We start from the raw sequence: 13,499 nt of genomic DNA, 5'->3' as shown, positions 1-13,499 counted from the left end.
CAAGCTCCTGGTCTCGAGGCCCACACATCAGGCTCCTTGCTCAGCGGGGAGTCTACTTCTCCCTCTGCCTGCCAACCCCCCCTGCTTGTGCTCTCTCTCTGACAAATAAAATCTTTAAAAAAAAATTATAATAGAGTTTCTCAACCTCACATTCTTGACAATTTGGGCCAGATAATTCTTTGTTGTGGGAAGGACTGCCCTGTACACTATAGGATGTATAGCAGCATCCCTGGGCTCTACCAGAGCATCCCTCCCACATTGATCTCCCAGCTGTGACCACCAAAAATGTCTCCAGACACTGCCAAATGCCCAGACAAGGTGGGAGGAGGTCACTCCCAGTTGGCAACCAATATTCGGAAAACACCTCACCTATACTTCTAACAAACCTAAAAACTACCCTGAGGATTTTTACCAACACGTTAAGAGATGTGAAAAAAGGGTTCACTAACGTTAAGCAGTGTATCTTTTATTATACAACTGATATGTGGCTGAGCAAGGAGTTAAGCTAGACTTTAACTGACTCCCAAGTCCATGCTCTGTCTACCCCACCATGCTGCTTTTCTAAACTTACTGCCTCATCTACATCATCAGAATAATATTTGCCATATTGAGTTATTTAGGGTTTACAGATCAAATGAGATAATGTATATATAAATTCTATTAACCTAAAGGAAATAACACATTAAGGATTTGTTTGACTGAAGATAACATAATCCAGTGGTTCACAAAGAGTGATCCCCAGATCACCAGCATCAACATCACTTGGGAACTTGTTACAAATGCAAATTCTCATGCCCCAACCCAGACCTAATGAATCACAAATTCTCAGGGTGGGATATGTAATCTATGGTTTAACAAGTCCTCCAGGTTATTCTGATGCCCTTTAAAGTTTGAGAACCACTGATATAATGGGGAAAATACTACACCAAGTGCCTAAAAACCCTACATCCTTCTTTGGACTCAATCTCTACTAGCTCTTAACAAGTTACTGATTCTTATTGGAGCTATGATTCCTATACCACAAAAGAAAAAAAAAAAAAAAAAGACAGTAGTACTTGCTCTTTTAGGCTTTTTTTCTTCTATGCAAAACCAAATGAGCTAAAGATTAAGAAAAGGCTTTGTTAAACACACACACACACACACACACACACACACACACACTAAACAAATATAGGATATTTGTTAGGACACTGTTAGGATATATGCCACCTAACTCCACTACATTAATTAAACAGGAAAAAAAAAAACCCTTCTGACTCAAGTCCTCATTTTTCTCTTATTTCATATTTCATGAATGATTAAGAATGTTAAATAAATTTTACATCATGGCTAAATAAAGCCTGGCAAAACAGTTTTCACATTTTGAAAAAATACAACAGAAAAAGCTCAAGCATTCCATTTGATCTCTGAAAGACTCAGAACAAAGTAATTCATAAGTACACATTTTAAAAATAAACACCTAAAAATCAAGCTTAGTTAACATCCCCCAAACTTCATTTTAAAAGTAGAAAAAAATTTTCAGCTCTATTTACCTCCAATCAGTTCAGAATGACTAGAACACTCAAAAAGAAGTCTCACTAATTCGTGAGAGCAAAGGAATTTTAAATGGAAAAAAAACTGCATACATTTTATTTTTTTTTATTTTTTATTTTTTAAAGATTTTATTTATTTGAGAAAGAGAATGAGAGAGAGAGAGAGAGCATGAGAGGGAGGAGGGTCAGAGGGAGAAGCAGACTCTCTGCTGAGCAGGGAGCCCGATGCGGGACTCGATCCCGGGACTCCAGGATCATGACCTGAGCCGAAGGCAGTCGCTTAACCAACTGAGCCACCCAGGCGCCCCAAAATTGCATACATTTTAAAGCAGAGTTGTTGCAACTTTGAACATGTATGCTCTATTTATAAATCACTTCAATAATATATCTGATTTAAAGAATATGTGATTCAAATCACAATGCATTTCATAACACCTTAAGCAATTAGATACTCCTTTTTAAAGGTCAAAAATATTAAACATACAAAATTGGCAGAATACAAACCTTGCAATTACTAGTAAAGAAGAAAACCTGGTATTTTAGCTTGAAAAATCTACAAAAATCAAAGGAAATAAAATTTAAAACTATTCTGAAGAGTCTTAATAATATTAAATCAACTAGGTTTTGGGTAGCACATAGATGGCATGTGGTAGGAAAGAGAGTTTTAGACCACTCAATTGTCCTAGAAGATGTCAAAATGTTCAATTCTACAACGGAGACTTAGACCAAAAATACAGCTAGTTTATACAACACATAACAAAATACCTAAAAATCACATCACCATACAGCCACATATATAATGAGACAGAACACCATTCATCCTGCAATGAGAAACAAATAAACAAGCAAAAAAACTCACTGGAAATCAAGAGCTTCACTACTGACAGTACTGGGAGACAGCTAGGCAAAGGAAAAAAAAGAATCATCCCTATGCACACAAAACAGCCCTGACCAAGTAAGTCTCAAGCTTATTCCATCCTTCTCCATACCTGGCAAGAATGAATGAAGAAAAAAAAAAAATTCTTTAGTTTTCTTCCCATTTCCAAGGCCTAAAATTATATTGAGACTCTTGATCAAATCTGAAAATGGGATACAATAATACAAAGGTTTAACACCAAATTAAAATTCCTATGTTATATGAATGCACTGTCAGATTACATTAAGTGTAAATTGTAGTTAAGTGTAACTTGGCACTCAAAGTTGCATATCTCTCCCAAAAATGAACTTAAAAAGATACGCTTATACACCTTTATGGATAAACAGTGACATAACTTTTGTATTATACGTTAAAAGTTTTCTTTGAGAAGATTACTCTTTGTGAATAAAATATGTGATACTGAAGTTGACCTATCTCTAACACTAAGGAAAATTTATTATAACAAATTTTTATTTTAAAACGTCTACTTAATTATACAATAATAATAGGAAGTTTTCATCTTACTTCAATATCTTAAAGCAAACACTTTTTGATTAGCATGATTAATTTTTCTTTGGTCAATAGTATGAGTGAGCAGACCTTTATATTCCATTTGTGATGAAACAATGAAATCACAGACATGTTATACTCAGAGCTCCTAAAGGAATATCTCTATTTCAAAAAATACTCGTAGTTTGAACCAATTAAAATTCTAATATGTCCAAAACTGAGGAACTTCAGTTACAATCACTGCTCCTCCCATAAATGAAAATACAAATAATTTCTCATACATGGGTAATCCGAAATTACAATTTTTAAGAGCAGCAGTTACCATGTAAGTATTTACATTGTGGCAGGTAGCATGCTAAGCGAATTACTCCTATTATCTCATTTATTCTTTAAGATAAATTTTACAGATGAAACAGCTTGAGAAAGAGTAACCTACTCAAAGTCACCCAGCTGCTAAGTGGGAGGGCCAGGATTCCATCACAGGCATGTCTGGCTCCAGAACCTACACGGCCACCCTAACATCTACAATGAAACAAGGTATACACAGTGTGTAGATAAAATTAATACTCAACACTTTAATGTCATTTAAAATAAATTTAAACTTATGTGAAAATGATAAAAAAAATATCCACCAAGGTAACCTCATTTTTCAGAAGTATTGATAGTTTGCTAACTTTGTACTTATTTACACATATACACAGAATATTCACACACTATGTTAGATTCACTGTCCATATCTGAAGTGATGACTATGGATGACAATTAAAGTGCATAACCACCTAAAATATAATATGTCAACAGTCTTCTTGTCCACACTATGTACAGCGTAAGAGTATTCTTTTGCTGTCAGGTGCAGCCACAGTATCCATCTCTCAATATTCTCAGTACAGCCAAGTGTATATCTAACACCCTGAAGATGTCCACCTGCCTCTTAATGCAAACTGCTGCAAATGAACAGAATATGCCTTAACTATACTGAACTGAACTAAAACTTCTCCTCTAAATTAATTCACACCTAAATAATGTTTATTTTTCTTATATTAATATTTTTTCCAAAAGCCTTTATTCCAGTGCAAATTACCTTAAAAGAACCAAATTGCTAATACCTTTTCTGTAACCAATAAAAAAATTCAAAAAATTAGAGGATAGGATAGAGTCACCTTTCCTGCCAAATGAAAGTATTTTACATTAGTAGATGCATATATCCAATGCTTAGACAATCATTATTGACAGACCAGAACACTTTTGACCACCTAGCAGAGAATGCATGTGGCAGTAAGTGGCCTTTATAAAACAATTAAGGATATCATTTCACTCAGCAAATCCTTACCAACTTAAGGTTATGCAGTCTAACCTCAACATAACTGACACCTCTGATAGCAAATGCATTAATTTCAAAGCTACCAGACAGAAAGCAACTGTAAAACAGAACTGAATATTTACTGAAATCATTACTGACCCCTACCTCAGAAGTTGATACAAAGGTCTTAAGTCACTATCCTCAGAACAAATTCTAACACATTTTCTTAATGAATTCAGGTCACAAAAGAATTCTCCAATACTGACTTCACTTAAAATCAAAGTTTATCTAACAAAAAAAGGCAAGGAAGAGCGAGGGCTCCTCAAAATAAAAATAAAACTTCAGAACTCATGGTCTCTACAGGAAAAAAAATATGATATCAAATAAATGTTTTATACAATCATTAATAACACAGCTTCTAGGAGCTAAGTCCTTGGACCATGACCAAGACCAAACACTTCAAGTAAGTGAAAAACTATCACGTGCATGCACACTTCTAAATTTCTCTCTACAAACTCCATTTCACATAGTTTTAATATAAAAACATTTGTCTTACTAAAAAAGGCTGAGGTCAAAATTTAAAAGTAAAATGTTTACTGAGAGTGAATTAATGCTGAAACTTTGTGCATTGATTTTCCCATAAGTATTCCTCCATTAAAAGTTACTGAAGTAATTACTTAAGTGGCTTAAAAAATATTAAAAAGTATTAAGTTATCACCAAACGAACAAACAGCAAATGGGGCAAATCTCAAAATGAGAACACGTGATAATAAGAATTAACATTAAGAAGTTTGTGTGTTTTATTTAAGTGGTTATTAGGAAAAAACAGATCTACTGTTCCACACAAACACTAAAATATCGATAGCTGCCTTTCTCATGTCGTTAAAATTCTAAAAGGAAGGAACACCGATGCACCTTTCTTTTTCCACAGTTTCTAAAAATAAATGTTAAACTAAGGTGATTATAAGTCACTATATTTTAGGATGTTTATTCAAGTAATATTCACTCAGTGCAGGATACGCGATGTAAATCCGCAGATGGCTGCCCTACTGGGCAAACTTTTACAATGCACAGCAATAAAATCCCTTTTTCCTTATATTAAGTCAGATAAACTGTAAATTATTCTTTCAGATGCACTTTATTCTTGAATGACCTTTATGAAAATGAAGTTTGTAAACTGTTATACAGCAATTAGGATGCCAGGTCATGTTGTTCAGAAAAGAAATGCAACTTAGCAGATATGAAACAGGGTAAAATAAAAATTTTGAACAGAATCTTTAAAAAAATAAACAAATTCACACACACACACACACATCTCTCACGATATGGTCATTTCAGTAATCACTAATCTTAAAAGGTAATACAATTAACTTCAAGAGTCCCTGTACCCTCTACAAGTTAAAAATACCCCCTATGGTTAACATCTGAAAAGACGCAAACTTATCAAAAAATAAAAATACAACCAAAACTTAAAGTTTCCATGAAATCTAAAGACACTAAATTTTTTATAGTCTCACGGTCATCACTACTTTCCAGACTAATAATAAGATACCAAGAAATTATTTTTAGAACTCAATTTTGCAAATAATATTGCAAAATTTGCAAATAATCGTCCTCAATTTTCCTCTGAGAAATCACTACAGTCTTAATCTTTCTTATCAGACAGAAATACTCCAATTACTACTTTCATAAAGGAATTTAACTTCTCACAGGCTAGCTGCTGAAACAGATACTACAACCTGCCAGAGACAAAATCTTCAATGGCCATTTTAATTTTCCCCCCACAATAAACACAGAACACTAAAGTGAAACCAAGTAAACCAAAGTGCTTTGGTGTATCAAAATTATTGGAAGTGCAACTATCAAAAAAGATCCCTTCACTGACTTTTTCCTAAGTGATTTTTTTTATATCAATATTTGGCTCAATAAAACCACAACTCTAGAAATTAAGTGTTACTAGTCATTTGATGCAATATTTGATGCTGCTTTCTATGTATACCGTAACTAAAAGCACAGTGTTAGAGAAAGTTTTAAGTCACATAAATTTCACGTACAGAGGCACACCTCTGAAATCAAAGGAGAACTGGCAATCATCTCACTACTCACGTGAAAGAACCTGGTAGAATAATTTTAAACTTAAAACCCTACTAAATTTTAAAGGAAATGGGTAAAGTAAAAATAGTATAAACATACTCTGAATAATAAAAGCAATCTACCAAACAGCATTATAGACATTTTTCTGCATGGGGACTTTTCTTAAAAAGTTAAAACATTTAATCAATTTGCTCCTATACATGTCAGTTCACACCAACAGCAGATTGCTCTTGAAATAAATTACAAATCAGTTTTTCCATAATTAATTACCTTCTAGGCAAGCAGGTCAAGTTCAGCCTGACTAGTTTTGCAATTAATGCAGAGTCCAGAACTTCTAAATATTCTTTTAAAATATTAATCCTTAACAGAAAACTTACGTTTTGTGTGTTATAAAGCTCCTTCTTAACTTTTACCTTCATCTCAAAACAAACAGTTGGGCAAAATTAGTTGTGCACATTTACGTGCAGCTATATAATCCAAAGGAATAAAACCTCTTCAGCTATAAAACATTTTCTTCAAAAAACAAATCTTCCCCACAGTTTTTAGCAGGACATATGGACACTTTAGCGCCACTCAACCTTTAGGCAAAATGTTCACTGACATTTGCTAAGACATAATTTTTATTAATACTCTATTATGCAATTACATAATTTTAAATATTGTCCAGCATTATAACTCACATCACCAAAATTTTGGTCTTAATAGCAGCCTTAATAAGATGCTTCAGGCACCTCAGACCAACAACTTAATTCTGTTTTTTCATGCCTTACACATTGGCCTACCAGGAACTCTGATCGTCTGTGATACTTCCCATTCTGCAAACCAGGAGGGCTCTATCCCCATCCTTGCTCAAAACCAGTTCATTATACCTGAAACTGCAAAGATCAACGCCTTTCGATAACCACTATCTTTTGAGGTACAAAGGCCTAACTTTTAGACAACCAAAATGACACGCTTGTTACAATTCTTGGGTTTCTGTTTATTCAACCACCTGAGTCAGTAAATTTAAGACACTGGGTGAAAAACAGCTAACATACCTACACAATCTGAGGCTGGAGGTAATCCCCTCTTGCAGGCCGTTCTTTTTATGAGCTGGTATATTACACTTGCCATTATACACAAGTCAAGAGTACAATTAATGGACCCCCAAAGGTGTCAGAGGACCTGCAACTTGAATTAGGTGAGCAGCAATTCCGGCATCACAGTAACACTTAAATTTCAAGGAAGAACTGAAGCTTAATCTCTGCAATCACAATTTGCGGCACACAATACCCTTAGAACCCACACAACATTATCATCTGGGATCAAAACACACTCAATTTCCATTCTATTACGTGTGACCAGACCACTGAATATAAAACACTACTGCGCCGCAAATTTCATGCCCTATCCTGTATCACCCCATCAGGACGAAAAAAAAAGGCGAATTTAACAAAGATCTAGTAAGAGTGCCTTAGGAGGTATATCACCTATGACACTATTGATTTCAAACTACAAAACTTCTAAAGGCAGTCCAAAGTTGTAATTAAACTTAGCTTAAATATAAAAACCTCCTTTTGCCCTCCAATGAACACCATATATGCTGAAAATGATTCCGCTTCCAAAGTTATGCAAATCAGTTCACAAGTCACATTAAAAAAAAAAAAAAAAGTCTATCAATGCAACCCAGGAAACTAAAAACAATCACTGCAAGATTCTGATGCAATATGCATACGTGCAACACTAATTTTCATTTTAATCTAATCTATACCCTTGATCTAGGGCCTAAAGCCAAGATTTAATCGAAATATGCTCAACCTCAAAGCGTCTACTCTTCTGTTCATAGAGCAGACCGGATTACCGAGCTCACTAATCCACCACCCGTGTACTGTATTCTGTATTAACGGACAATAGCCCTTCGGAAGAGACCCCGTCGGCAGACGAGAGAAACCAATCCGTGCCTTGACACTTGCAAGCAGGCAAGAGTTCCATGTAGCCGAACACACCCTAGGCTGGATGCATTCAAGAGACACACCAGACAGACACGATCTAGAAATGCGAGCAGGCGAGCTGCTCTAGTCACCCAAACTACGGCAATCTCTCGCCTCCGTGTGCTCCCACGTTCTAAGAGAGAGTGACAGAAAGGCAAAGAGGGGCAGCGGCAGAAATGGATACAGGTCAAGTCTAAGTCGAATCCATCCTCTTGATATCTCCTTTTGTTTCTGCTAACGATCTCTTTGATGATGGCTGTCATGTCTGGGAGCCTGTGGCTGAAGAAAAAGGAGGAGAGAGATGGCAGAAGCGGCTGGTGGCGGGGCTTCTTCTGCAGGATGGAAATGGCTCTGGACTTGGCGGTAGCGGATGCCCCTCGCTCTGCCGCCGCCTGGCTCTGGACCGCAGCCGGGTAATGGCTGCTGCGGCGGTTGCTGGATGGTTGCAGCGACTGGGCCTGCTTCTCCTCAGCAGCCAGAGGCCTGGCCGCGGCGGCCGCGGGACGGGAAGGAGACGGAGAATCCTCGGCACGGCCGCTGCCTCCGCCGGCGGCCTCCGCAGCCCGGGCCGGGGGGGGTGCGGCGGCGGCGGAGGGGAGGTTTACAGCCGGCCCGGGTCCCTGGACGTGCCGCCGCCGCCGCCGCCGTGTTGGAGGCAGTAGGAGGGGAGAGACCAACTCTCCGGCGGCCCCAGCCCTGGAAATGGTGACAGGCGACTCCGGCCCCCTCCCCGGAGCTGCAGCCGCCGCGGCCGCCGCCGCCGCCGCTTCTCCCCCCCGCTCCAGGAGCGGGAGGTGCCGCCGCCGCCGCCGCCGCCGCCGCCGCGCCTCAGCCGGCTCCCGCCCGGGCCCGCGGCTTCCACCGTCCCTTGCACGAGAAGCCGAGCGAGAGGCTGCACGGTTAGAAGAGAGGTCGAGGACGAGGCGAGAGACGACGCCGCCGCTGCCGCCGCCGCCGGCCGGCCGGCTCCCCGAGGGCGCTGCCCCCGCGGCTGCTCACGGGCGCTGAGAGGGGCTCTGGGCCGCGGCCGCCGCCGTCTCTCATCTCCCTCGCCTGAGCCCGGCCTCGCCTCACAGCGGCTCAACTCTCAAACTTCCATCATGGCTGCAGCTTCCGAGAGGAGAGAGCCGAGCGCAGCCGCGGCTCGGCGCCCCGGCGCGTATCCTGCCGCAGTGCACAAAGAGTCCCGCCACATCACCGCCCGCCGGCCCGCCCGCCCCCTCCGCCGCCGCCGCCACGCCGGGAGCCCGGCGCCTGGGAGCCCGAGGGGAGGCGGGAGGCGGGCGAGACCCCGCCGGGGGAAGGAGGGACGCGGCGGGGCAGGGGCGGCAGCGCCAGGGGCGAGCGCCGAGCCCCTGGCCCGCGGGCGCCACTGAGCATGCCCAGTGCGAGCTCCCGGGGCTCGCTCGGGCTTGTGCGAGGCGCCCGCCAGGAGCTGCACTTGCCGCGGCCGCTTCTGCAGCAGCGCGGGGCGGGGGGGTGGTGCGGGAGTTGAAGAGGGGAGAACGAGCCAAGCCTCGGCCTGTGCCCAGAAACCCGGTCGGGGACGGGGAGAGCTGAGGGGTGCACTGAGCGGTGTCGCTGACTCGAGTCTGAGGTTACCTGTGCACAGGTGGGGAGGACCAGGTGACTCGCGCTGATCGGGGGACAGGGAAACGCGGGGACCGTCCCCGCCGCGAGGGCGCCCCTCCCCCCCGCCTCCGCCCCCAGATTTCCCCGGCCCGGCCCACAGCCTCGTCCTCTTTTTGCACCGCTGTGGCATCACTGTCGTTCGCAGGGACTCGCCTGCAGCCGCCTTTGCCGAGAAAACCCACCTCTCTGTCCACCCCCCGCCCGTGTCCTCAAGGTGTCAGTCTTAGCACAAAGAACAACCCCCTATTGTGTCTCCGTGTGTATCACCTCATCCGGCTCCCTCTCACCGCCCCACCTCCCGCTTCCCCAGCAGCTCGGCTCCTTCGCCCTAAAAATGAGAGCTTGCAGCCGAGCGCGCTGCGTGTGAGCACATCGCCCTTGGACGTCTAAGGTCCCCAAGGACCACTGCCCGCGTTGCACCGAAAGTGGACCCCGGAGGGCGGGACGCACCCCGCAGCCCCCTGCATTTCCCCCTGGAGAGCTAAGCATCCCTCCCCTCGGGGCTCCAACTCGGTTCACCGCGTCGAACTCCGGGCTCGGGGCTCAGAGGCTGCCTGGCCCCGCCCCTTTTCGGGCCGCTGTGAAAACCCGGCCGGGTGGATCGCCGCGGGCCGGCTTCCGCGCTCCCCGAGCCGGGTTGCGCACGCCGGCGGCCGGCGCTGCCCGTGCCCGACTGTGAAATACGGGACGGTAGGAAGCGGCAGCCCCTGCGAGTGGGCGGGGCCGGGGAGACCGAGGAGGGTTCAAAAGGCGGTGGAGGGATACGCGGGCCACAGTCGGAACTACTTTCAGGAGGAGGTCACGTGTGTTCCTAGTTGGGGAACTTTCCAAATTCCCACTCCCCTATGATGGCTCGGGAGGCAAGTGCCTCGCGTCCTTCGCCCGGGGTGCCGCTGCCGTCTGTCGGCAGCGGGACCCCGAGCCTCCGGGTCGCGGCGGAAAAACAGGCTCCTACGAGCCTCCGGCCCGAGCGCTGTCGGTGCTGGCGCCTGGGGAGCTGGTTACACAAGCACCCACCTTCAAGCACGTGCCCCCGCCTCCCCGCATTGCTGGCCGCGGCCGCGGCTTCTCGCGGACCTCGGAGGGCGAGCTCCCAAGCGGCTCCTACCCATTCGCGTGCTACCTACCGAGCCAGCGAAACTGCCAAGACTTGAGACTTGGAGCTCCGGCTCGGCCAACAGTGCGCGTTCCTAACCGTGGGAGAAGGAAAAGGGCCCCAGGGGTCTGGCATCTCCCTCGCTAGTGCCCTGCCCCTTGGGGCGAACCTTTCTGGTTCTGTGCACCCGGGGCAAAGGGTATCTCCTGCAGCAGCAGCCCGCCGCTTGAATCCACCAGTGTTGCAACAAACTTCCAGTCACTACCCCTGAGCCGGTGAGCGCGCCCCACCTACTGTAGACTCAGCCAAGCGACTTATCTGGTCGGAGAACCTAGTCAATGGCCATCAGCCCAGAGCAAACCTGTCAAGTCGGCTAACAGCCCCGATTTGTTGACCTATCCCTGTGAGAGAGCTGGTTCAGAAATTCTGAGAACTGTAGCGCATTTACCCTGACACTGATCAGCTGCAAAGCGAGTTGTACACTTTCTGCTTGAAGAGAATGAACACCAATCAACACGAATCTAGGAATTTCTTCCTTTTCTTTCCCCCTGGAAAGTAGAACTCAAGGAGACAATTGGAGTCCAAAGAATCTGAGTTGAGACCTGGGCTGAGGCACTGGCTCATTTTCTTTCTCTCTTTTTTTTTAGATCTGGGAGAATGGGATCAATTTGCATGTGTATTGCAGTAATCGTGAGTAGGTGCCTAGGAAGGTCTAAAAGGATTTATTCGGTGTCTGAAAAAGAAGACTCTGTATGAGCCCATCATGGTTGGAGGCAGCCCCTTGAAGACTAGAAACCCCAAGAGGGCTTGCTTAGAAGCCACAGGCCATTACCTAATTCCACCACTACTAATTAAACCAGGGATATTTACAGTGTTCTTAGAGATCTCCCAGGCTCCATTTGTATACACTATCCTTTTTAAGACAGGCCTGCGGCAGTTAGCAACCCGCTGAATCTTCAGTGTTGATATTCATTGGAGGCTGTTTTTGTGCATGGTCCTGGTCAGCCTGTGGGAGGTAGAGGCCACAAGTGGAAAATGAAATGGGGAGGTGAGGGGGGACAATCTGGAAAGAGTAGGAGAAAGGCCTCCATTTGGTTTCCAAAAATGAAAATCCTACCCACACAGCCTAGGGTAAGCCAGAGATTTCTTTATTTTATAAGTAACCAATGATAAGGAGTCCCCGATTTGTAGGTATTCCACTGGACTTCTTGGTAAGAAACTGAGCTGTGTTCCATAGAGTAGCAAATACCGCTTGGTGGGGTTTCTCAGGTTGCTGATCTTGTCTCCAGAGTCCCTGCTATTAGCACTGCCCTACTCTGCCCCCCCCCCCCCCCGCCACCGCGGCCCCCCCCCCCCCAGCCTACCCTATTCTGAAATCCACTTCCTGCGAAGGAAGAGACAGGATGCTTCTCCACTCCCATGGCACAGAGTTCTTGTGGAGCAGAGACGGCACACACCACCGACACTAAAGGGCTGGAACAGGAGATTGGCCCACAGCACTTCCATTGGCAGAGGGAAGAAAATGGAACATGAGTTTTGCTGCTTCTCTGAACACGAACTCCCTCTGCTTCTCTCTAGCAGTGAACGAAAGGATCACGGATGTTGACAGACGTTTGGCCAACCAGACAGTACTATCAGGTAGTTATTAGGAATTACTGAATAAAAACCTCCTCCCCTCCCCAGTGTTAAATAGGTTCCTGAAGGAAATTTCAGTTTTCCATTTTTGTTTTCCCTCACTTCTTCCTTGTACCCAAGGGATCTCCTTACCCAAGTGGTAGGGCTGAAACCTCTAAATAGCTGACTCTATCGAATGTACAGGAAGTTTAAAATTTGTATATTGTTTTCAAGTTCAACTGGCTGTACACATATTACAAGATACTGGCTTCCAGGCACTCCAATTCTTTACCTGTCTGGATTCAGACTGCCCTAGGGAGAAACAGAAGCTTGTAACAAAGACAGAATTATATAAAGCTTCAGGGAGACTAATGCAGAATAATGCAGACTTCTATGCAGAATAATTAGTAAACATGATAAACCAGCTTTAATTACAGTTCCTAACAGCTGATTCCAAAACTGTATTGTCACTACACCCAAAGAATGTCCAAAGAAAATAGCTTTCTTATTTTCTTTGATAAATGAAATGACCAGCAACTTGATGTGGGTGATATAAATAGTTGATGTGCTCTTTATAGGTTCTTCTGCTAAAATGTCTTTTCTTGAACACTGATCACTGTAATGCCTTTCTCATCTCCCACACACTGACCTTTCAAATAGAGATCTAAATCAATGGCTTTAATTTTTAAGCAATCTTTTCTATTTTTATCTGTTTAACCACTGTTTTCTAAATAATACAGAATAGAAAAATATAATAATTATAGGTTTGAATTTAAACCACAAGGGTCCAAGGCTTTCCCCCTTATTTCACTTACCCTAATTACAAATATTGCTA

The 13,499-nt window shown here is 43.7% G+C and overlaps 1 protein-coding gene across 1 annotated transcript in view; it reads right to left on the bottom strand.

The window, feature by feature from the left end:
• PTEN (phosphatase and tensin homolog) overlaps positions 1 to 9,316 on the bottom strand; it is a 90,989-nt gene extending 81,673 nt beyond the window's left edge. The window contains exon 1 of the mRNA XM_045877736.3: positions 8,507 to 9,316. Coding sequence (XP_045733692.1) covers positions 8,507 to 8,585 — 79 coding nt within the window. The 5' untranslated portion in view covers positions 8,586 to 9,316. The remainder of the gene's footprint in view (positions 1 to 8,506) is intronic.
• Positions 9,317 to 13,499: the final 4,183 nt, after the last annotated feature.

This window comes from Mirounga angustirostris, unplaced genomic scaffold, assembly GCF_029215605.1.
Source record: "Mirounga angustirostris isolate CCGP_5_RB_7025 unplaced genomic scaffold, mMirAng1.0.hap1 SCAF_6, whole genome shotgun sequence".
Taxonomy (NCBI): Eukaryota; Metazoa; Chordata; class Mammalia; order Carnivora; family Phocidae; genus Mirounga; species Mirounga angustirostris.
Note: the sequence above shows the minus strand (reverse complement) of the source record. Positions and strands in the feature narration are given on the sequence as shown.